This window comes from Amblyraja radiata, chromosome 38, assembly GCF_010909765.2.
Source record: "Amblyraja radiata isolate CabotCenter1 chromosome 38, sAmbRad1.1.pri, whole genome shotgun sequence".
NCBI lineage: Eukaryota > Metazoa > Chordata > Chondrichthyes > Rajiformes > Rajidae > Amblyraja > Amblyraja radiata.
Genome location: NC_045993.1, coordinates 12,197,071 through 12,222,494, shown reverse-complemented (window position 1 = coordinate 12,222,494; position 25,424 = coordinate 12,197,071). Strand labels below are relative to the sequence as shown.

The 25,424-nt window shown below is 50.3% G+C and overlaps 1 protein-coding gene and 1 long non-coding RNA gene across 5 annotated transcripts in view; one reads left to right on the top strand and one right to left on the bottom strand.

Moving 5' to 3' along the window:
* tcf20 (transcription factor 20) overlaps positions 1 to 25,424 on the top strand; it is an 85,789-nt gene that overhangs the window by 48,267 nt on the left and 12,098 nt on the right. For 3 of the 4 annotated variants that reach the window (XR_004410114.1, XM_033013422.1, XM_033013423.1), the window contains exons 3-4: positions 6,495 to 6,540; positions 8,332 to 13,421. Coding sequence is in view for 3 of the 4 variants with exons in the window: in XM_033013422.1 (XP_032869313.1) it covers positions 6,495 to 6,540; positions 8,332 to 13,421 (5,136 nt within the window). In the remaining variant the exon portion in view is untranslated. The remainder of the gene's footprint in view (positions 1 to 6,494; positions 6,541 to 8,331; positions 13,422 to 25,424) is intronic. The other variant, XM_033013425.1, reaches the window with a different exon arrangement.
* LOC116967004 lies at positions 4,661 to 23,975 on the bottom strand. The gene is made up of 3 exons (XR_004410115.1): positions 23,964 to 23,975; positions 20,493 to 20,495; positions 4,661 to 4,771 (listed from the first exon to the last, which is right to left on the bottom strand). It is a non-coding gene; the product is annotated as an uncharacterized LOC116967004 (long non-coding RNA).

The following is a 25,424-nucleotide window of genomic DNA, read 5'->3' as shown; positions in this document are numbered from 1 at the left end:
AACGCCATTTTCAAGCTATCTCACAGCCATTGATTTCACAATCACAAAATCCATCGATCACTGTTTTGAATGCAATTAATGGTGGCCTCGGCAGATGCTGGTATAGAGGAACCCCATGGATTCAGTTCCCCAGGTGAAGAAATGCCTGCACAAGGAACTGCAGATGCTGGTTTACAAAAGAAGACGCAATGTGCTGGAGTATTATTTATTATTTGGAGTGCAGGAGGATGAGGGATGAATTTATGGAGGTGTACAAAATCATGAGAGGAATAGATCGGGTAAATACACAGTCTTTTGCCCAGTGCAGGGGAATTGAAAACCAGAAGACATAAGTTTAGGATGACAGGAATAAGATTTAATAGAAACCTGAGGGGCAACATTTTTGGACAAAGGTTGGAGGTAGTTGAGGCAGGTACCATCACGATATTTAAGAAACATTTGGACAGGTGCATGGGTTGGATAAGTTTAGAGGGATATGGGCCAAACGCAGGCAGGTGGTACTAGTGTAGGTGGGGCATGTTCCGTGTGGACAAGTTGGGCCGAATGGCCTGTTTCCACGCTCCATGACTCTAGGACTCTAGTAACTCAGCGGGTCAGGCAGCACCAGGCAGGAGAACATGGAATAAGATAAGGATAGAAGAGATGTGACATGTGAAATCATATAAAGGAATGTAGTTTGGAGGAACTGCACCTCAGAATCTGCTTGAGTAGCTTGCAACACAATATGAACATTCCACAGATTCACCACCCTCTGACGAAATAAGTTCCTCCACATCTACTTCCAAAAAGAACGTCCTTTAATTCTGAGGCTGTGACCTCTTGTCCTAGACTCTCCCATTGGTGGAAACATCCTCCCCACATCCACTCTATCCAAGCCTTTCACTATTCAGTACGTTCCAATGAGGTCCCCCCTCATTCTTCTAAACTCCAGCGAGTAGAGGCCCAGTGCCGTCAAACGCTCATCGTATGTTAACCTACTCATTCTTGGGATCAATCTTGTAAACCTCCAGAGCCAGCACATCCTTCCTCAGATATGGTGCCCAAAACTGCTCACAGTACTCCAAATTTGGCCTGATAACGTGAATAACATTTAATGCAAGATAAAACCAGTAATATCTGATCAAAGGTAGTCTAAAGGTCACCAATGAGGAAGATAGTAGTTCAGGACTTCTCTCTAGTTGTCTTCGGATGATTCAGTTGCCTGATAACCCTGTGAAGAAACTGTCTCTGAATCTGGAGGTGTGCGTTTTCACACTTCTATGCCTTTTGCCCGATGTGAGAGGGGAAGTGGTTGTGGCCAGGGCGAGACGCGTCCTCGATGATGCTGCTGGCCTTGCTAAATGTCCATGGAAGTGAGGTTGGTTTGTGTGAGGTCAGTGAGGTCATCCCTCATTCTTCTAAAATGAGTTGGTTAGGCCTCTACAGAATAGCATGGCAAACCTGCAATCCAGGTAGCAATCTGGTGAATCGTCTGCTAGACTCAGTGTATCCTTTTTTGGTAATGAGACTGTCATTAGACAGCGGTTTAACCAAGGCCCTATATAATTGCACGTAGACAGCTTTACTCTTGTATATAAACCCTCTTGTCACAAAAAACAATGTTCGTTTGGTCCTCCTAAATGTATGCGACACATCTGCGTCAGGTTTCAGTGATGTATGCAAGCAGGTTTAGGGCACTATGAGCATCTTTCCCCAATCTTGCAACATTTTGACATTATACCAAAGTGATAACCTCACATTGTTACACACTGTACTTCATTGTGTGGGGTGAGAGCAGTCCTTGGCGATGCTGAGCGTTTTCCGCAGTTAACGTTTGCTTTGGACAGACTCAATGGAGGGGAGCGGGGAACCGGTGATGCGGGGCAATTTTCACCACCCTCTGCAATGCCTTCCGGTCGGAGACAGAGGAGTTGCCTACAACTGTGATGCAGGGGTCTAGGATGCTCTCGATGGTGCAGCGGTAGAAGTTCACCAGGATCTGAGGAGACAGATGGACCTTCTTCAGTCTCCTCAGGAAGAAGAGACGCTGGTGAGCCTTCTTGATCAGAGTTGCCTTCTTGATCAGAGCGGCAACATGCAGAATAGCATGGCAAACCTGCAATCCAGGTAGCAATCTGGTGAATCGTCTGCTAGACTCAGTGTATCCTTTTTTGGTAATGAGACTGTCATTAGACAGCGGTTTAACCAAGGCCCTATATAATTGCACGTAGACAGCTTTACTTTGACTCTGACATCGGGTCACAAAGTGCAATGTCGCTTGATCCTCCTAAATGTATGCAACACATCTGCGTCAGGTTTCAGTGATGTATGCAAGCAGGTTTAGGGCACTATGAGCATCTTTCCCCAATCTTGCAACATTTTGACATTATACCAAAGTGATAACCTCACATTTTTACACACTGTACTTCATTGCTGTTGTGATACTCGCCCCTGAAGCCCCTTTGGATGGTCATCATTCTCGTGGTCTTATTTCATCCCCCCCCACCCCCCACTTCAATCAGTCTGAAGAAGGGTCCCAACACCTAACCATGTGTGAATGACTGAGGGGTTCAGGCAGCATCTCTGGAGGACATGTGTGCAATTAATGACGATGTCGGCAGCTGCTGGGCTCGTTGATCGCAAAGTTTCAGTACCCCAATTGAACAAATGTCTACACCAGCAACTGCAGGTGCTGGTTTATAAAAAAAAGGTACAACATGCTGGAGTAACTCAGTGGGTCAGGCAGCATCTCCAGAGAACACAGATAGGTGATGTTTCAGGTCGATCGCTTCTTCAGGCTGATTGTAGTGGGAGGGAGAGAGGTGGGGCCGGAACAAAGCCTGGCAAGTGACCAATGGATACAGGTGAGGGAGATTGGCAGATGGGTGGACAAAGGCCAGAGGTGAAATGACAAAAAGTGTGAGATAAGAAGATAAAAATAGAAAACCGGCTTGATAATGGGATGGGCACCTAAAGGGCCTGTCCCACTTACGCGATTATTTCGGCGACTTGCCGGCACCCGTCATAGTCACAGCAGGTTGCCGAAAATTTTCAACATGTTGAAAATTTAGTGGCGACCAGAAAAATGTACGTGAGTAGTCGCCCAAAGAGTCGTACCTTTTTCTGGTCGCCGCTGGATTTTCAACATGTTGAAAATTTCCGGCAACCTGCAGCGACTGTGACGGGTGCCGCAAGTCGCTGAAAGATCCGGTAAGTGGGACAGCCCCTTAAGAGGAGAGGTGGGCAAGAGTGTGAGTTGCATGTGGAAGTTAGAAACATAGTAAGCAAAATGAATTGTCAAGGAAAACAAAAGCAAGCAGCAGGAGGATTAAGAGCATGGAAAAATGCAAGAGGACAGATTCAAATCTAAATCCTCGCTGTAGCTGTAAATTAGTTAAAGTTATGATCTACTGTAATTGTCATTACACAAACGTGTCTACAAGGTGATTGCAAAATGTTGTGGTACAAAGGAGGCTGGGGGGGGCAATGTGAATGACGCACAAAGAATTGGCTTGCAGGTGCAACAGGTAATTAGGAAAAATAATGCGACACTAGCCTTCATTACAAGCAATATCAAGTATAAAAAGAGGAAGGTTTGATGCAACCTGCTGCCACTGAGCTCACGCTAATATTAATATAATATCAAAGGGGGTGGTTTGTGTGTGTGTATTGTGTGGGGAGTGGTTAGTGCGTGTGTGTGGGGGGTGGTTAGTGTGTGTGTGTGTGGGTGGGGTGGTTAGTGTGTGTGTGATACCGCAGGCCCCCCCCCCCCCCCCCCCCCCCCCGCAACCATGCGTTGAGGGGACGGGATCCAACAGGTCCCACTTGGACTTGTAAATTATAAAAAGAGGAAAGTTTTGATGCACACACTGAGCTCACACTGGGGTTGAGCCTCCGTGTTTAAGGGGGATATACTTGTATTGGTGGCTTTATAGAGACGTTTCACTGGGTTGTATCTTGGATAAAGGTATTGACATATGAAGAGTGATTGAGCGTGTTGGTCTATGATATTTGGAGCTTAAACGAATGAAGGGTGATCTTATTGAAATACAGGATATTGATAAAGGGGGTCGACTTGGGGAATGATTTCACTATGACCATAAGATATGGGAGCAGAATGAGGCCATTCAGCCCATCGAGCCTACACCATTCGATCATGGTTGATCTATTTTTCTCTCTCAACCCCATCCTCCTGCAATCTCCCCACAACCTTTCATGCCCTTACTAATCAGAACCTATCAATCTTCGCTTTAAAAACACCCAATGACTTGGCCTCCACCGCCGTCTCTGTGGCAATAAATTCCATAGGTTCATCACCCTCTGGCTAAAGAAATTCCTCCTCATCTCCAATTCTAATAGTAAGTTATTTTATTCAGAGATTGTGCCCTCTGGTCCTAGGCTCTCCCGCTACAGAAAATGTACCTCTTGGGTGGTATCTCGAATTAGGAGCAGATTTTCCGGAATCAGTGGTTATCCGTTTAAGATAGATGTGGAGGAATCTCTTCTGAGGTCTGTATCTCTGGAGTACAGTGGAAGCGGTGTCATGGAATATATACTGAGCGGAATCTGATAGATACTTGAGATATAAACTTTGATTTCGCGCATTTATGGTAAGCCCTATCTTCCCTCCTCTTCCCCACCCTAGTCGTCCTACTAATTCCACTGTTTGCATCCCGGTAATCCTTCCTTATCCTCTTGTCCCCAGCCAACAATGGGCTATTATGGGCTCCATCCTTCCTTGGTTATCTGTTGCTGGCCCTGATTTGGTCTGGCCTTTTCCCACCTCCAGTTCCTTTCCACTCAACATTCAGTCTGAAGATGGGTTCTGACCCAAAACATCACCTGGACCTTTTCTCCATGCTGCCTGAGTTGCTCCAGCCCTTTGTGTCTATCTTCAGTCTAAACCAGTATCTGTTGTTCCTTCCAACACACATAGATAGATATTTGAGCTGCATGACCATGCTGCTCTTAATAGATGTCACAGATTTCTTGATTGATATATTGAGGAACTGACTTCGGAACAGTCTGTTTTAGACCTAGTACAACGGGAAGATTAATGGTGCTGTACAGGCACCCTTGTAAAGAGTGACCATAATATGATAGAGTTTTACATTACGTGCGGAAGTGATTTCCAATGTGAAACCAGGGTTTTCTATCAGAAAAAAACATCCCTGAAGGTTTGAGGGGCAGGTTGGCTGTATTGGATTGGAAAATCACATTAAGGTACTAGACTAAGTGGGACCCATTGGGTCCCAGCATCACACGGGAGGGACTACACTTCCGGGTTTTATAGTCCCTCCCCCCTGCCGCCAGCGGGGGCAAGCAGAAAGAATAGCGATTTAAAAAAAAACATTAATATCTCTCTGATTTTTCATCGACGGGAAAAATCCTCACGGAAGGCGGAGGGGGGCTCTGAGCGAGGTGGCCAAAAATGACGGCCGTAGGTGGCGGCGTTCTCTCGGAAATCGCAGCACAGTGGGCCAAAAGCAGTCAAGATCAGACTTTTAGTAATATAGATATGTTACTGAACAGCCTGAGGCTGATATTTAAAAAAAAATACATACAACAAATAAATATTTCCTTGAAGGCATAAAGTCACAATGGTAGTCTAGTCATGGGTTACAGAAGAAATTAAATCACAGAACAATCTGAAGAATGGTCCTGTCCCAACACGTCATCTGTCCATAACCCTCCACAGATGTTGCTTGACCTGCGGAGTTCCTACAGCACTTTGTGTTTTGCTCGTGATCCCAGCATTTGCAGTAACATTTAAAAAAAGCTGTGCAGTTATCAGGAAAAATGCAGGATGCCTGGGGATTGGTGAGATTTTGGAATTTGGTAATGGAAACAAAAGAAATCAATATCAAATCAAAGAAAGTGAAAATACTTTAGTTTAGTTTGTAAATACAGCGTGCAAACAGGCCCTTTGGCCCACTGAGTCCACGCTGGCCATCTATCACCTGTTCACACTATTTCTATGTTATCACACTTTTACATCAAGTCCCTGCACACTAGTGGGAATTTTACAGAGGCCAATGAATCTACAAACCCCCAAAATAGAAGGAGAGTAAACGAGAGAGTTCTAGTCCTTGGGCTCACCCAAGCAGTCACAAGGAGAACGCACAAACTCCGTAAAGACAGCATGCGTAGTCAGGATCGAACCTGGACATCTGGCTCTGTAAGGCATCAACTCTACCACTGCGCCACCTTCTGTAATCCAAGTCTGAGCCACTTTTCCTGCCCAATGGAAAGTGTATTTGTTTTAAATATGTGCTTTATCTTTGTATATGTCTGCTATCAAACCCATTTATGTAGTTTCCCAGTTCACCACAGCAAACCTGTCCTTAACTCTTGAACATTTTTTTAAAAATCACATGGTGTAAATTGAAATCTGCTGAGGATACTCAGCAGGTCAGGAGAGAGAAACTGTTTACATCCCAAGTCGGCGACTCTTATCCAAAAGGGCTGCTGAGTATCCCAGTATTTTCTATTATTTTTTAATTTCCTTTATTTAGGTTGAAAACCCTGGTCTTGCGTTGAAGTACATCACTTTCAAACAAGGTAAAGTCCTCTCATATGATGGTTTCTCTTTTCTCTGGGCTACTTTGTAAAAAAAAACGATTAATAATTCCTTTTTCGTTGCACAGGTCTGGATCGAAAATAGCCAGTTTTGATAGTTGGTTCTTCAACACACATCCGTCTCTTATGCAATGTAGAAGCTACAAATGCTGCTTTACCAAACAAAGTACTGGAGTAACTCAGCGGGTCAGGCTGCATCCCGGGAGAACATGGAGAAGTGATGATTCGGATCGGAACATTTCTTCAGATTGATCTGTCTGAAGAAGAGTCCCGATCCACAAAGTCACGTAACCATGTTTTCCAGAGATGCTGCCTGACCCGCTGAGTTACTCCAGCACTTTGTGTCTTTTCTCATCTCTTAAACAAACAGGAATCCACTTACTCTCTTGGTACAAATATGATTTTCCCAGTCTGTATGTAGATTAAAGTCTCCCACATCTGAAGAAGGGTCTCCACCCGAAACGTCACCTGCTCCTTTTCTTCAGAGATGCTGCCTGACCTGCTGAGTTACTCCAGCATTTGGTGTCTATCTGCAGTGTAAACAAGCATCTGCAGTTCCTTCCCACACTTCAAGTTTCCCGTGATTTCTGTGCTAACCTTGTTCTAACTCATGTTAGTTATCATATCTTCATATTCCATTACAATTATAGTTCAGAGACTTGTCAACAACCAACGGTGTTTTCTCCCCACCTCTGCTGCTTTGCTATGATTATCTCTTTCCCGGGAAAACAAATCTTGCTCCGTGTTTTGTGGGATGTATTGTATATGGACGATGCACTTTTCTTTAAAGATCTGCGGCACAGTGTCGCAGCAGTTGAGTTGATGCCTTACAGCGCCAGTGACCCGGGTTCGATCCTAACTACGGGTGCTTATCTGTATGGAGTTTGTACCTTCTCCCCGTAACCTGCGTGCGCTTTCCCTGGTTGCTCCACTTTCCTCCCGCACACCAAAGACATACATGAGGAAGGACATTGAGGGAGTGCAGCGTAGGTTTACAAGTTTAATTCCCGGGATGGCGGGACTGTCATATGCTGAGAGAATGGAGCAGCTGGGCTTGTACACTCTGGAGTTTAGAAGGATGAGAGGGCATCTCATTGAAACATATAAGATTGTTAAGGGTTTGGACACGCTAGAGGCAGGAAACATGTTCCCGATGTTGGGGGAGTCCAGAACCAGGCGCCACAGTTTAAGAATAAGGAGTAAGCCATTTAGAACGGAGACGAGGAAACACTTTTTCTCACAGACAGTGGTGAGTCTGTGGAATTCTCTGCCTCGGAGGGCGGTGGAGGCAGGTTCTCTGGATGCTTTCAAGAGAGAGCTAGATAGGGCTCTTAAAAATAGCGGAGTCAGGGGATATGGGGAGAAGGCAGGAACGGGGTACTGATTGGGGATGATCAGCCATGATCACATTGAATGGCGGTGCTGGCTCGAAGGGCCGAATGGCCTACTCCTGCACCTATTGTTTATTGTTTGTAGGCTAAATCTTTAAGAAGGAACTGCAGATGCTGGAAAATCGAAGGTAGACAAAAATGCTGGAGAAACTCAGCGGGAAATTTCCTTTGCTCCATAGATGCTGCCTCACCCGCTGAGTTTCTCCAGCATTTTTGTCTACCTCAGGTTTGTAGGCTAATTGACTTCGTATAATCGTGGGTGGGATAGTGTTAGTGTGCGGGGATCGCTGTTCGGCGCCGATTCGGTGGGCCGAAGGGCCTGTTTCCACGGCGCATCTCTAAAACTAAACAATGAAATCTCGCTTGTGTCTGATTTCTGCAGAAGCTGCTGGGGTCCGAACTGCGCAACACCGCAGCATGCAGTCCTACCGAGAGCAGAGCAGCTACCATGGGAACCAGAGGCTGCTGCACCAAGAGGCCCAGGAGACGTCGCGCCTGGGAGACCACAACCAGTACCACCAGGGTCAGATGTTCAGCGGCTACACCAACCGACCGGTCAGCGAGAGCTGCGACCAGCAGCTCTACCAACCCTTCCGGAGGGATCCCACCGACTACTATTACTCCAGGGAGAAGGAGCTGACCGCTACCCAGGCTCAGCGCAGGCTGGCCGGGCGTCTGCAGACTGGTTACGGAGCCCAGCCGGCTGCTGGCTACTCAGTGCAGTACCTCAGCGAGGGCCAGTGGCGGATGCCCCACACCGCCATGCCCGGCTACAGCCACTTCGAGCAGGACGTGTACGCCAGTCAGTTTTCCCCCGCCGCCGTGCAGCAACAGTTGCGACATCAGACCTTCCAGGCAACCCCAGGCAGCCAAGTCCCTTCCTCTTCCGCTCACCTCTCCCAGCTCATCCACCAGTCGGGCTCCGGCCTGCTGGCCAAGTACCAGCACCGCGCAGCCCAGTATAACCCCCAGCAGTTCCAGTCCTCTTCCTCCATCTCCACCACCACTACCACTGCCTCTACCACCTCCTCCTCCTCCTCCCCCTCCTCCTACCTGTCTCCTCAAGGCTACAGCCAGCCTCCCGGGCAGGCGTTCGATGGCTATCACACCAGTGCCGGCGGCCAGTGCGATGGCTACCCGGTCAATGCCACAGTTGCCGCTGGTTACGGGACCCAAGCAGGGTACAGCTACCAGCCGCCTGTATCTAAACCCTGCTTCGAACAGGCGAAGCCACTGGCAGGCCAGCAACACCGGGTCCTGCAATACTCCACACCCGCCAAGCTGGCTCTGCTCAACCAGCAGTTTGCTTCCTACTGTTCGGCCGACATTCCCGCCAAGTCGCCCATGCCATTCCATCAGAACTTCAGCCCCGGATCCAACCCGTCTCCAGCCCCCCCGGTGGCCCAGTCGCCCTCGTGCAGCTCCACCCCGTCCCCTCTGTTGGTCAACAGCGACAGCCTTCAGTGCGGGGCGGGATCCATGGGCATGGTGGCGAGGAGCCGCATCCTGCAGCAGATGCACGAACCTAGCCCCACACCAGCGGGGCTGATGCCTAGTCCCACACCAGCGGGGCTGATGCCTAGTCCCACACCAGCGGGGCTGATGCCTAGTCCCACGGCAGCAAGTCTGATGCCCAGTCCCAGCTCCCAGTCCGGGGCCTACGAAGGCTTTGGTCTAGAGGGGGGTGGGGAGAAGCGGGTGTCCGACTTGGGCCTGAGCAGCCTGACGGCCCTGAGCTCGCAGGTGGCCAACATCCCCAACACCGTGCAGCACCTGCTGATCTCCGAATCGCTAGCGCTGCACCGCAGGCACGCCCGCCGCACCGCCAAGAGGCCTGGGGCCCTGGGCGAGCTTCCTGGCCTCGAGGAGCAGCTGAAATCTCCACATGCGGAGTCCCTGGACGGCGGCTGCTCCAGCTCATCGGAGGACCACGCCGAGCGGGTACGGCAGCTCAGCGGGCAGAGCTGCTGCTCGGACCAGGTCTTCAAGCACCGCAACCCCGACGCCGTCAACGCCCTCTGCTCGCCGGCCGGCTCCCACGGCAACGGCGCTGGCCGGCCCCTGTCCAAGGAGGAACTGATGGTCCAGATGTGCCAGGAGGGCAAAGGTGGCGCCATGGCATCGCTGGTGGAGCAGGCGACCCGGCGGGGTGAAAAACCGGTGGGGGTCATCGTGTCCCGGGAAGCTATGGGCGGCAGGGAGGATGTGCTGGGCATGGCTGGGCAAGAGGACGAGCACTCGAGGCAGACCCCATTCCCTGTCGGCAATGAGAAAGCTCCCGGACGCAACCAGCAACCAAACAACCGTGGCGGTGCGGTGATATCAGCCGCCCAGAATGGGAATGGCCTTGGGCACCAAGGAGCCACCTTGCCCAACGACCCCATGGCTGCCAGGCTGGACTCGGCTAAGTCGCCCAGCTGCCTGGTGTACGGTTTCCGCGACATGCCGAGGAACGAAGGCGGCTACCATCAGATGCAGTACCCGGCCGTTCCTTACGGCCAAGCCGAGCCCGACCAGTTCACTCTTGGAGACCGGAAGGTGGTCCCAAGTAAGGCTGAGAAGAGCCACAGCTTGCTCCAAGAAGCTTTGCAAGCCAACTATCCCGGGAGAAAGTTTCACCCAAATTACCTTCCCGACCTGCAATATTCGGGATTCATGGATCCCTCGCAGCAGCCGGGCTACCCAGTGCGGCAAATGATCGAGCTGGCGAGGAAGGACGTGCATGGCAGTGCCCTGGCACCACCCTCTAGCTGGGGTGATGGAAGAGTACCCGGCTTTGGCACCGAGCAGGCCAGGGCTGACCTGGAGGCCCAACTGGAAAGCGTGATGTCGGAGAGGAAGTCTGTCATCTGCGACGTTTCCCCCTCCCGGCCCTTTGGCCGGAGCTCCATGCCGCTAAGCTGCGGGCAGTCTCACGACCAAGACTTTGTCCGCAACGTGAAGGGAGAAGATAGATTTTGTAAAGCAGGCCAGTCTGTCATCCAGCCAGGTATACCAATGATGACTGAAGCACGAATCAAAGGTGAGATGGGCCAAAGCCTGTGTCAGCAAAGGCCCTCTGGTCACCTTGACAGCCGAGATGGCAGGACACTCTCTCCCCACTGGAAGTACGATCCTTCAGACCTGGTCAGGGGTTCCACCATGATTTCCACTCCACTGCCCATGGGACCCACCACCAGCTTTCCCCACCAAGCCCTGAACAACCGATCCACCAGGGGGCGCCGTCCGTACGGAAGGGGGGCAGGGAGAGGCGGAGGGAGGAAGAAGAGACCTTCGGCGCGGGCGGACGGGAACACTTTCCTGACCAGAGCGCCATTTGTCAAGCAGGAAGTGATGCCAGAAGCTGGCAGAGTTGGGCATTTCGGCCAACCTTGCGATCACATGCCGCCCTCGTTGGACAAAGTCACCATGTATCCCGGTTCTGCAAACTCGGACACGCTGTCCTCCCTGTTAACCAAGCAAGTCAACTCTTGTTCCTCGGGTATGGAGTCAGAAGCCACCATGAGGTATCCAATTCATTCACAGAAGCAAATGCAGAATCCTGAAGGGATGGGCGGCTGGGCAGACACAATTGATGGGAAAAACCCAGATCCCGAGATCTGCAGGAGCGGGATGCTGAAAGAGCCAAGGCTCTTTGAGGCCACGCAACAGGACATGAGTGGTCATCCTTCATTGCAGATGTTTTCACCTCAGGGTCATGACATCCAAAGCCCACAGCTGGCTGAACAGTCAATACGTCAAGAGGACGCCGCGGTTCAATCCTCCATTTTGTCGAGGAGGAGGATAAGATCTTTTATATCGCCTATTCCAGCCAAACGATTTTGCCAAGAGCCAAAAGCCAAGGATTCGATGACCCCTTGTGACCCCAACAACTCGCAGTGCAGTGCCGGCCCGATCCCGGTGCACAATGCCGAGCCTGGCGATGAGTGCCAGCAGATGAACGATGAGAAGGGCAGCCCCGGTGGGAGCCTGTCTCCAGCCGCTTCCCTCGCCAGTCCCGGCAAGACCAAAACCCTACCGCCGCGGAAGGGCCGCGGCCTGAAGCTGGAAGCCATCGTCCAGAAGATCACATCACCCAATGGCCGGAAGTTTCCCCCGACTGGGATGCTCGATGGGGCCTCCGACAGCCTGACTCTAGAGGACATCCTGTCTGTCAGTGAGGCAGGGTGGGAGAGGACCAGTGCGGCCATGGTGCTGCCTGGGTTCAAGGTGGATGCTGATGCCAAGGAGGGAGACATGGAGGCTCGTGGCCCCGGTCGTACCGGTGAGGTGGGCCACGCCAACTGCTCCCAGATTTGCAAAGACTTTGTGCCATCCGCTCGGGCACCACATCATCCCGACTCCAAGCAGTGTGGCCCCCCTTGCCCTCTGCCCTGCTCCCTGGCGCACCACGCTGGTGAAGATGCCACTGGCTTCACCGCCAAGGTGGAGGCGTCAATAAAAGGCTACTTCCCTTCGGGCAAGAAGCGAGGAAGGCCGCTGGGTAGCATCAACAAGCAGAAGCGGCATCGGCAGGAGTGCCAGGACCCACCGACCCTGGAGGAGACGGAGGAGATGGAGGAGGAGGAGGAGGAGGCCAAACCCAAGGTGGTGCCCGAGAGTAAGAAACCGGCCTCCCACCAGCGGAGGCGCCGCAAGAGGCTCGAGGGTCCCATGGTGCTGCCCATAGAGCCGGACATTAAACTGAAACACACTATTCGAACTGTACGCTGGAGGCGGGTAGAAACCCAGGACAAAGGCTTCTCTCCGTACGTGCTGCTGGAGAGGAAGCGAGAGGCTGCCCTCTGCACCATTATCAACAACCACGATGATCAAAACAGGGCCCAGAAAGGGGTGAAGGGGGAGCAGGGCCTGGCCTGCACCCCACCGCCCAGTTGCGCTGGCAAGGCCTTGCCCACGTCCTCGCATATGGTGCAGGGCCCGGTGGTGACTGACTCCTCCACCCTTGGCGTCGTGCTCTGCTGCCTGTGCGGCAAGTGCGCCAATCACCGTGACCTGGGCGACCTTTATGGACCCTACTACCCGCACCAGTACGCTGCCACCCTGCCCAAGAACCCACCCCCGAAGAAGATGGTGCCGGTGCCAAGCAGGGTGGTGAGGCACCGGAGCATGCCCGACCTGCTGAAGACTAGCCAGTCGGGAGACGAGGGCAAGGAGTTTGGGACTGTCCCGGGGCACCCCAGGCTCAAAAGGCGCCACTACAGCGAAGATTGCACCCCTTCCTGGGCTAGTCCCAGGAGCAGCAAAGGGCACCGGCACTGCCACTGCTGCGTAAAGACTTCTGTCGACTCACGGACTCAGAGATTTAAAAGTGAGCTCGGCCCGCAGGTGGAGCTGCAGCTCCCTCAACTACCTCTCGACCCCAACGAACTGTGGATCCACGAGTCCTGTGTGCTCTGGGCCAGCGGGGTCTACCTGATCTCTGGGAGACTCTACGGACTGCAAGAGGCTGTAGAAATGGCCAGAGAAACGGTAAGAGTCGCGGCCGCGTTTTGCGAGGGCGTTGTCGGTGGGCGGGTGTGGGAATGGTGCGGCAGAGAGTTGCTGTGCTCTGGTGATGACTAAAGCTTGCTATCCTTTGCTTTACTTGTTCTTCCCTCTCTCCAGGAAAAAAAACACTGCTTGGTCCTTCCACTCTTTTATCCAAGGGCTCCATGTGAAATCTTGGTGGGCCTTTTTGCCCACGGGCATCAAAGTCTTGTCCATTGTATCCCCATTATATCCACTGCTCTGGAGCGGCCCTACCTGTCTTGAGATCCCAGTGAAATCCCCATGGCCTCTGCCATCTAAAGGGCCTGTCCCACCAGCATGCGATTGCATGCGTCTAGCGCAACCAAACGTGGTGGCTTGAGGCGTACGGCCTCGCGGGGCCGGTCCCAATTCGAACCGCGGAGCCGTCTGGAGTTGTGCGGGGCTGGTCCCGACATCATACTCACCAATCAGCTGGGCAGGAGGCGGGCCGACTGAATTTGCACGTCGTACGGCGTCGGGCGGTTACGTCATCACGCAACGGCATGCCGGGCGGTGACGTCATTGCGCAACACCACGCGCTAGGCATACGCCGTCAAGGGGCTGTGTACGGCGTTGAGACGCTGCGTACGGCGTCGGGACGCTGCGTAAGGCCTCAATGCGGCTGCGGGCCGACAGGCCGTTGCCGCGCGGAATTTTTGGACAGTGTCAGTTTTTCAGAGCCCCGTGCGATGTCGGGACCAGCCCCGCACAACTCCATACGCCTCCGGCGATCGAAGTGGGACCGGCCCCGCGAAGCCGTATGGCTCAAGCGACCACGTTAGGTCATGCTAGCCGCATGCAGTTGCATGCTGGTGGGACAGACCCTTAACTGTCTTCCGCTATCAATAAATTGGTGCAAAGGATTATTTCATAAACCCTTCCACATGTCCACCTCTGTAAGTTTTTGTTCATTTCTCCCACTAATTCCCTCTGTGGTCAGTGTTACTCTTTTAGCATTACCCCTCCTGTGAATCACTGGTTTCTTTTTCTTCATAGATAATGTTGTACTCCTAAATTGTTGTTTAAAAAAACAAAATGATTCTCTCTCTGTTCACAATGATATTTCATCCAGTCAGGCCAGGGTTTAAGTGCTGGATTCTATGAAGCTATCCTGTAAGAGTTGAGATCCATTTCTGATTATTGCTCTTAGTTTCAGAGTTTCCACATTATACTTCAGTAACTTGGTGTTGTAAGTGAATAACTTCCCCTGCACTGTACTTCACTGTTCCTCAATATCAAATGTGTCACTGGTGCTATATTGTTAATGTTTGGTCAGATCTGCATCTCAGGACTGTGTTGTGTGGTATCAGATCCGGTTTACTCCAGCACTGCACAATGTAGCATAGTGACTGATCAGCAACCACAGTTTTTGAATGTCACTTGGCAGACGTGCCACACTACTGTGGATCTTGTACACTAACCCCGGCCATGCCCATGTACCTCTGTTGTACAGTGGAAGGTTTCCGCACTAACATTGTACCTCAGTGGTAGATGTAGCTCCTCAGAACCATGCCCCTTGTATCATATCCAATCTGTTTGCCCGGGACTGTCATATGCTGAGAGAATGTAGCAGCTGGGCTTGTATACTCTGGAGTTTAGAAGGATGAGAGGGAATCTTATTGAAACATATAAGATTATTAAGAGTTGGGACACGCTAGAGGCAGGAAATATGTTCCCGATGTTGGGGGAGTCCAGAACCAGGGGCCACAGTTTAAGAATAAGGGGACGGAGACGAGGAAACACTTTTTCTCACACAGAGTTGTGAGTCTGTGAAATTCTCTGCCTCAGAGTGCGGTGGAGGCTGGTTCTCTGGATGCTTTCAAGAGAGAGCTAGATAGGGCTCTTAAAGATAGTGCAGTCCGGGTATATGGGGAGAAGGCAGGATCGGGGTACTGATTGGGGATGATCAGCCATGATCACATTGAATGGCGTAAGGCCAGCCAGCACGGAGCCAGCGCGGAGAAGCAGCGCTAAATGCAGCTCAACTCTGCCTGTCTCGCCGGGTTAACCTACAGCCCTGCCTGGACTGACGGGACACCAGCAAGGAGCCGTGGAGCTAGCATTGCTTCTCCGCGCTGGCTGTAAACCTGGGTCGTCGTTAGCAGGCAGAGTTGAGGTGGGTTTTGCGCTGCTTCTCTGCGTTGACCGCTCCCATCTGACTCCCGATGTCTCTGGCCACCCCCGGGTGCAGGGGGGTGGCACTCAGGTAGGGACGGGGATGGTCCAGTGGCGGTTCGGCAGCGATTGCAGCGCCAGAGACCCGGGATCGATCCTGGCTGCGGATGAGGCGCAGGTCTGTGTCCAGGGCTGCCGAGAATGTTTTTCGCTTGACCTGGGCACGCGATTCAAGCTCCGCTCTATGAGCTTTGCCCCATGGACGTCTCCCTCCTCCAATCCACTGTGCTCTGCCCCCCCCCCCCCCTGGAATTTCCGTCCCTGGCCCAGTCCTCAGTATACGCGAGTTCGGTATTTCGACTGCGCATGCTCAGGTCTTGGGTCACTGGAGATAAACATTGGATTGAACCAGGTCTCCGGCGCTGCAAGCGCTGTTGAATTGCTACTGGAGTTAGCAACACTAGTTCTCCCTTCTCCACTGGTCCATGCAGAAATTTCAGCAATGACAATCTAATGAATCACGGTCCAGTCCCCCTCAGCTTCGGTGTATGGGTTCCATTCTCACTCGGGCTGCCCTCCCGGATTATACAAGGTTATTATACAGGGGCGAACCGCGCGCCCCTCTCCTGCATAACACACGAGGCAGATTTGTGAGCGGGGTCTCACTACTGTTCCTGTCCCTCTGCGGGGGCGGCGCCGGACTTGCAGCTGGCGCGGGGGGGGGGGGGGGGGGGGGGGGAAGCACCTCTCCCTCTCCCGTTCCCCAGTCCCAGCCTTCGTTCTCCTGCCATCTATCCCTTTGACCGCTGCTCCTTTGCAGTAACCGCTGCACCGACTGAGGCCGGAGCTCCGGACCTGGGGAGAATCGCACCTGCCCTCCCCCACAGTGAATGGGACCCGAATCCCTCGGCATCGTCACAGGTCATAGAGCGACCTCGGCTGTTCCTCTCGCCTTTCCCAGTGGCTGTCGGTTGGCCCCCACGATGCAGGCGGGGGCCGAGCGCCGGTCGTCGGCGGGGATGGACATGGGGTGCTGGAGAAGGGTCTCGACCCGAAACGTCACCCATTCATTTTCTCCGGAGTTGCTGCAGAGTTTTGTGTGTGCCCCTGTTGATGGCTGATGCTCGGCTTTCACCGGCGCTGGGGGGGGTTTGGCCGGCGGTCACTGCGTGAGGCGAGGGGCGCGGCTGAATGATCCGTGCAGAATACCACTGGTCACAAACCTCAAGTCCAAGAAACACACCTCCGTGTCTACTGACTGCTTTCAAGAGAGAGAGCTAGATAGGGCTCTTAAAGATAGTGTAGTTAGGGGATATGGGGAGAAGGCAGGAACGGGGTACTGATTGGGGATGATCAGCCATGATCACATTGAATGGTGGTGCTGGCTCGAAGGGCCGAATGGCCTACTCCTGCACCTATTGTCTATTGACTGCTAGTTGTAACCAAGCCAATTTTGGATCTATTTTACCAACTCCGTGGATTCCATTCTTGATCTACTGGACCAACCTACCATATAAAGAACCCTGTAAAAGTCCATGCAAACAATGTAACGTCTTCTGCCCTATTCTTTTCAATTATCTTTGTCACTTCTTCAAAAAAAAACTTCAAAACAAATTTGTCAGACAAGAATCACCCTGCCCAAAGTCATTCTGACTATCTCTACAATCCATGCTCTTCCAAATACAAGTAAATACTGTCCCTAAGAATCTTGGATAATATTCCATACTGGATGTAAGGCCTACTGTCCAAAATTTCCTTGTTTGTCCCTGTTGTCCATCTTAAACATTGGACTGTATTAGCTGTTCCCCAGTCGTATGGCACCTTGCCTGTGGGTAAAAAGAGTTAGAGCCATAGATTGATATAGCATGGAAACAGGCCCTTCGGCCCAACTTGCCCACACCGACCAACATGTCCCAACTGCACTAGTCTCACCTGCCTATGTTTGGCCAAAAATCCCTCTACACCTATGTAAATATTTCTTAAACATTGCGATAGTACCTGCCTCAACTACCTCCTCTGGCAGTTCTTTCCATACAAAAAAGTCACCCCTCAGGTTCCTATTAAATCGTTCCCCTCTCACCTTAAACCGATGTCCCCTGAACATAGTTCTCTGTCAAGGCCCGAGCAACCTCCTCTCTTGCTTCCCTGCGTAAGATCTCATCAGGCTCTGGGGACATAACCACCTTAATGTAGACAATAGACAATAGTAGATAGATAGATAGACAATAGACAATAGTAAGTTTATACCACCACAGTTAGGGCAAGATTTAGTTTTGTTTACACAGTGTGGAAACAGGCCCTTCGGCCCACCGAGTCCGTGCCGATCAGTGACTCCCGTACACTAACACTACCCTACGCGCTGACCCCACGCGGTCACGGGGAGAACACACCGACAGCACCCGTAGTCAGGATCGAATCCGGGTCTCTGGCGCTGTAAGGCAGTAACTCTACCGCTGCGCCACCATGCCGCCCATGTACTCAACCACCTGAATGTATCTCAAGACCCAATGCTATCTACTACTTAATGTCAACATGTCCTAGAATTTCAACATACCCCTCCCTTATCACCATCATCCATGTCTTTCTCCTTGGTGAATACTGATGCAAAGTACCCAGCAAGGACTTCGCCCTCCTTTGTTCTTGAGTCGACTTGCCCTTCCCCCAGCTACTGTCTTGATTCTAATATATGTGCCACGTCCTCCAGATATGCAGCCTGACCCACTGTGTTACTCCAGCACTTTGTGTCTTCTATCACTACAACCCTGCTGTTCTCACCTCTCCAGGCATTACAGTTCCTGTAGTCTCTGTTTACTATTTGGAGACCTCTACTCACATAGTGATGTGTAGAAAGGACTGTAGACGCATATTTTCTTTGGGCAGCTTCCAGCCCAGTGGTATGAACATTAATTTCTCTGAACTTCATGTAACCCTTGCATTCTCTCCCTCCCTAACCCGAGTCATCCTACTAGTTCCTCTCCTCATATCCCTTCGGGATGGTAGGATTGTCATATGCTGAGAGAATGGAGCAGCTGGGCTTGTACACTCTGGAGTTTGAGAGGACATCTCATTGAAACGTATAAGATTGTTAAGGGCTTGGACACGCTAGAGGCAGGAAACATGTTCCCGATGTTGGGGGAGTCCAGAACCAGGGGCCACAGTTTAAGAATAAGGAGTAAGCCATTTAGAACGGAGACGAGGAAACACAGAGAGTGGTGAGTCTGTGGAATTCTCTGCCTCAGAGGGCGGTGGAGGCGGGTTCTCTGGATGCTTTCAAGAGAGAGCTAGATAGGGCTCTTAAAATAGCAGAGTCAGGGGATATGGGGAGAATGCAGGAACGGGTACTGATTGGGGATGATTAACCATGATCATATTGAATGGCGGTGCTGGCTCGAAGGGCCGAATGGCCTACTCCTGCACCTATTGTCTATTGTCTATTGTCATCGCCTCTTCCCCAGCCAACAATGGTCCATTATGGGTTTAACCATGGTCATCTGTTGCCGTTCCTGCTTTGTTCTGGCCTTTTATAACCTCCAGTTCCCTCCGCTCTACTTTCAGTCTGAAGAAGGGTCCCGACCCAAAACGTCGCCCATCCTTTTTCTCCAGAGATGCTGCCTGACCCTCCGAGTTACTCCAGCACTTTGTGTCTATCGTGGTGATTGCAGCTTTCTTATTCCTGAGTTTTAATTATTTGGCCTCCCAAGATGTTCTGTCAGTGCAGCAGTGACATTCTCTCTAGTAACACAACTCTCCTCTGCCCCCTCCTTTACACCCCTCTCTATGTGTGCAATCTATACCTTAGATCGTTTAGCTGCCAGTCCTACCCTTCTCTCAACCGCATTTCTGTAACGACTGCAATCTTATAGTTCAAAGCTCACCTGCCTTACCAGTTATACTGTCTGCATAAAAATACATTGAAAGAACAGGCAATTGAGACCTGTCATTGTGCTATGAGAAATGATTTATTGATGAGTCTGATAGTTAAAAGGCTTTTGAGGAACAATGATCAGAATAAGAGAGTTTTATATACAGGTCGATTTACAAAGCACGAGGCATGAATTTACTCTTGTCGATTGTTCAAGGATTTGAAAGTAAACCAGCAGTGGCTAGTATTTAAAGATAAGGTACATAGTCTACAAGCGTGATACAATAATCTCTACTTACGAAGCTGAGTGCAGCTCGATGACTCTCAAGAAGCTCAAAACCATGCAGAACATAACTGCTCGCTTGATCGGCTCTCATCCATAACCATTCACTGATACTCAGCAGTAGCCGGCTGTACCATCTCCAGAAGATAGACACAAAGACAGTGCTGGAGAAACTCAGCGGGTCAGGCAGCATCTCTGAAGAAAAAGGATGGGTGACGTTTTGGACCGGGACCTTTCTTCCGAATCGGGTTCCGACCCGAAAAGTCACCCGTCCTTTTTCTCCAGAGATGCTGCCTGGCCCGCTGAGTTACTCCAGCACTGTCTTTGTGTCTATCTTTGTTATAAACCAGCATCTGCAGTTCCTTTCCACGCATCATTATGTACCATCTACAGGATGCATTGTAGCAACTGACGGTGACTTAGACAGCATCTTCCAAAACCCATGACCTCTACCGGCTGGAAAGGCAACACAAGCACGGGAACACTGCTACAAGTTGCCTTTCAAGCAACACACCAGCCTGACACGGGCATATATTGGCTGGAGTTAATTCATCGACGCTGGGTTAAAATCCTTAATAGCATCCTCGTATCCTTTCGTTATCACCTCTTCGCCAGCTAACAATGGGCCATTATGGGCTCCACCATTCCATGGTCATCTATTGCGGCCCTGCTTCGTTCTGGCCTTTACTTCCCTCCCCTGTACTTTCAATCTGAAGAAGGGCCCAAGACCCAAAACGTCACCCATCCTTTTTCTCCAGAGATGCTGTCTGACCCTCTGAGTTACTCCAGCACTTTCAAAGGATCAAAGGACATTTATTATCACATACACAAAATGGTGTAGTGAAATTTGACTTGCCATTGCAGCACACGAATAAAGATAAGACACAACATTAAAGAATTTTAACAATAAACATAAAAACATAAAAAAGTCCAGTCCCATCCCCTGTTCACCCATAGTCGGGCCTATTGTGGCCTCCGCAGCCAGTCCGATGTTTTCAGGCCCTCTTGCCGGAAAGCTGGAACTCCGGCGTCGGGTGAACACCCCTCAGCGGCTTGGAAATGTCTGGAGCGGCCGCTTCCTCTCCAGAGACCGCGGCACCCGTTGTCCTCAGGCTGCGCTGGCTGGAGCTTCGACTCTGGCGATCTCAAATCCCAGGCACCGCAGTGTTTTAAATCCAGCGTCGCCCGCGGCTCTATGCCCGCAGCCACAGCTCCTGGGATGTGTCTTTGTGTCTATCATAGTGATTGCAGCTATCTTTTTCCTGAGTTGTAACCATTTGGCCTCGCTGGATAATACCTCCCAAGATGTCCCTTCAGTGCAGCAGTGACATTCTCTCCAGTCAGGAATGCAACCTTCCCCTGCCCCCTCCTTTACATCCCTCTCTATCTGAAAAATCTCTACCCAAGATATAGAAAAATCTATACCCTGGAGCATTGAGCTGCCAGTCCTACCCTTCCCCACCGAGTTTCTGTAACCACACCTCAAGGACCACAGTGGTTCCAAAAGGTAGCTCGCCAGCGCCTTCTTAAGGACAATTAAGGGATGGCAGTTAAATGGTGGCTCAACCTACAAAGCCCACATTCCTCCTCCTTCTTGCGTATGGCGTGCACAGCCTAAAGCTGTAGGTCAACTTGTTCGATTTGATCTTGTTTGTGCACGTCGGGTTACATTAGTCGAAACAGGGTGGATCACGTGAAGGTTGCAAACTCCCACCCCCACCACATTCCTTGAATGAATAGTAAAAAAAAGGAAGATAAAAGAACAAGTGCTACAGCCGTGCATCTGAAGCGAAGTTAAGGGTAGACATGGGTCAAAGAAGAAAACATATAATGCTACAGAAAAATCCAAGTCTAGGAATTGGGTTTATTGTTGACCTTGACGGTTAAAAGGAACCTAACTGTTTGGAGAGCCGGACAGAAAAAGAACTAGACCAGTTCTAGGTCTACAGTTAAGTGTTAGTCTGACGTGTGTTAGTCATAGGGAACCTGTCAGAATCTGTGATTAGGGAAGTGATAACGGGGCATTCAGACATTAATGGGAGCAGTAGTGGAGTGGACATAGACTGACCAAAGAGAAACCATGTTGAACAAATGTGTTTGGTTTTTGAGGATTGATTAGACAAAGGGAGAACCGATGGATTTGGGGTATTTACAAATGGTGTCAGAATGGTTAGTCTCTGAGGGACCTGGATGTCCTTTTACAGGTCCGCCTCAGATTTTCCTGCAACTGGTGGTGCGGAGCTTCCTTTAATCCGGACAAAATTACGAGAGCGCCCTTGAAATCCCCCAAAAAATATGGCACCTAGGCCAGGTGGTGCGGCCAATCTCGACCTCATTGGGACTTTGGTGCCAATCGGCAGGTTGAATTAGTCCCCCTGCACCTTGGAATTCGACCCAGCTAGAGCCAGCAGATGCAATCCCATAGCTCACCTCCGCGTTAGATGGGCAGGTCGGATTTGCCGGCTGCAACCAGAGCTGTGGAACTCGGGCTCGACCGGAGCCAGCAGATTCATTCCCGTAGCCGACTTCCGAGGCTGACTTCGTGGGCCGGTATCGGCCCCATCAAGGCCGTGACCTCAGTTGGTCCGACAAAGCTTTGGAACCAAGGGTGCCGGAAAATCTGTGGTGGATCTGTACATGGTTCTTGAAGTTAACTTACCATCAGCCATGATCGCAATGAATGGCGGTGCTGGCCTCCTCCTGCACCTATTTTCTATGGAACTACCAGGTACAACAAATAATTAGCAGGGAAAATGACATGTTTGAATAAATTGCAAAAATGCTGGAAATCACAGCAGGTCAGGCAGCAACCTTTTGTTGTGAAGAAGGGTCCTAACCCAAAATGTCACCTATCCATGTTGTCCTGAAATGCTGCCTTACCCACTGAGCTACTCCAGCTATCTGTGTTGCCTTTTGCGAAAAACAGTTAACATTTCAGGTCGATGATGAAGAGTCATTGAGTTGAATTATTTCATTCAGATTTTCCGTTTGTAGATGCCGCCTGACCCGAGTATTTCCAGCATTCCCTGTTTCATTTCAGATTTCCAGCTTTTTGAAATTTGAAAATCAAAAGTACTACATGTTGGCCTTTATAGCAAAGGGATTTGAGTACAAAAGTGAGTGTGTTTTGCTCAAGATTAGGCATCGAGCCCAGGTGAGATCGTAGCTGGAGCATTGTGAATAGGTCTGGTCCAACTAATTAAACAAAGACGCAGATATTACGGTGGGATATATGAGGTTCTTGTAAGTAGCAGATTCATCACTGAGGGCTTATACTCCTTAGAGTTTAGAATATTGAAATGCGATCTTGTTGATTCCTACAAATTTCCTAAGATCTAAAATCCTAAATTCCTAAAATCTAAAATCCACCGAGGGCTGGAAATCTGAAATAAACCAGAAATTGCTGAAAATTCTCTGCAGGTCAGGCAGCATCTGTGGATCCAAGATGGCACCCAAGTCAGGCGACTGTCTGTGTACTGGCCACAGAAGTGGTTCTGCAATCAATCATTACAATCGCTCCAACTCTTTTAAACCTCTACTCCAACAGAAGCATTTCTTTCTTTGACTTTGTTCTTCTTAATCTCATGTATCTGTACACTGTGGATGGCTCGACTGTAATCATGTATAGTCTTTACGCTGACTGGTTATAGCGCAACAAAAGCTTTTCACTGTACCTTGGTACATGTGGCAATATACTAAACTAAAGCAGAAAGAGGAACGAGTTTATAATGTCAGGTTACATGCGGCTGAATAGCATGCTCTTCCTTCGTCCTGTAAAGTTGTGTGTTTTTGTGAGCCTATAGCACGGAGGAGTTTGCAAGTTCTGGCATTTTTGCCACTCCTGTACACTGTCCACCAACTACCTGTTCCTCTGGTCTCAGTTGTCTGTTGGCCCTTCAGGTGCTTGTAGATGTGTTCCCTCTTCCTCGAGGCATGCTGGAGTTCCAGACACCACGTGTCTTTTCATGAGTACTGATCATGATAGGCTTGTAGAGTCTTACAGCATGGAAACAGGCCCTTCGGCCCAACTTGCCCACACCGTCCAACTTGCCCACACAGTCCCATCTGCACTCGTCCCAACTGCCCATATCCAACTAAACCTTTCCTATCCATGTACCTGTCTAAATATTTCTTAAGTATTGCAATAGTCCTAGTCTCAACAACCTCCTCCGGCAGCTCGTTCCATACACCCACCACCCTTTGTGTGAAAAAGTTATCCCTCATGTTCCTATTAAATCTATACCCCCTTCGCCTTAAACCTACGTCCTCAGGTTCTCGATTCCCCTACTCTGGGCAAGAGACTCTGTGCATCTATCCAATTTATTCCTCTCATGATTTTGTACACCTCTATAAGATCACCCCTCATCATCCTGTGCTCCAGGGAACAGAGTCCGAGCCTGCTCAACCACTCCCTTTAGCTTTGCCCTCGAGTCCAGGCAACATCCTCGTAAATCATCTTTGTACAATCCAAACGTTGTGGACGCTGTGGCTCCTGTTGCTTGAAGCGGGTTAAGTTGTTTGTGACGTACTCTTTGAGAAGAGGACACGAGGTTTGCTCACTGTAACATTTCTGCAGCTGCCAGTGTTTTGGCACTGGGCTGGTGGTGATAAGCGGATTAGATAGTTGCCATCAATACCTGTCTCGGCACGGCAAAAGCCCACACCACTGGGCTGATACTGTAATTGAAGCAATTCCAATGCTGGCAGAAAACATGTGGAAACTCTGTCACCCTGAGGAACACTCTACCATTTAATAATGTGGAAGATAGTGCCAGGAGTCACCCTGCTGTGTGGGTCCCTTAACAAAGTTGACCAGCAGCATCTGCTGACCTCTTACTCAGTCTATGCAGGTAGAACGCACAGACCAGTGCAGAGCAGTAGCTGTGACCCACAGTGTTAAGTCACACTCCTTCACTAGACCGAATTCACCCACAAATAGCCAGGCTGCTGATAAACAAGGTTGCAGTCGGGTTCAAGAAGGCAGCTCACCATCACCTTCTCAAGGGCAACTGTGCCAGGAATGATTGGGTTAACATGCGAAGAACGTTTGACAACACTGGGCCTGTGCTCGCTGGAATTTAGAAGAAAGAGGGGGGAACCTCATTGAAACCTACCGATTAGTGAAAGGCCTGCTTCGAGTGAATGTGGAGAGGATGTTTGCAAATGTTAGCGGACCAATTGGTTTTTGAATGATGGAATAAATGAATTAATGCTTTATTGTCACAGTGATATTCTTTGTTTTGCACACCCAGTATCCTACAAAGTATCCCGTGCAGGTCCTCCTTTGTTCTCTCCCCCCTCCCCCCCCTCACACTCCCCCAATGATAAGAATTCTTCTGATCTACTGTGTTAACGCTGTTGCATTGTCCAGTCGGAATAGCTTCTACCTAGGCATTGTCCTCCACACCACAACATCCTGATCTGTAAATATATGTCAGATCCTTCACCGTAGCAGGGTCAAAATCCTGGAACACCCCCCCCCCCGATAGCATTGTGGGAGTTGCCACACATCGGGGAGAGCCGGGTTCAAGAAGGCAGCTCGCCATCACCTTCTCAAGGGCAACTGTACCAGGAATGAGTGGGTTAACATATGAAGAACGGTTGACAGCACTGGGCCTGTGCTCGCTGGAGTTGAGAAGGATGAGAGGTGGGACCTTATTGAAACTTACTGAATAGTGAAAGACCTGCTTAGAGTGAATGTGGA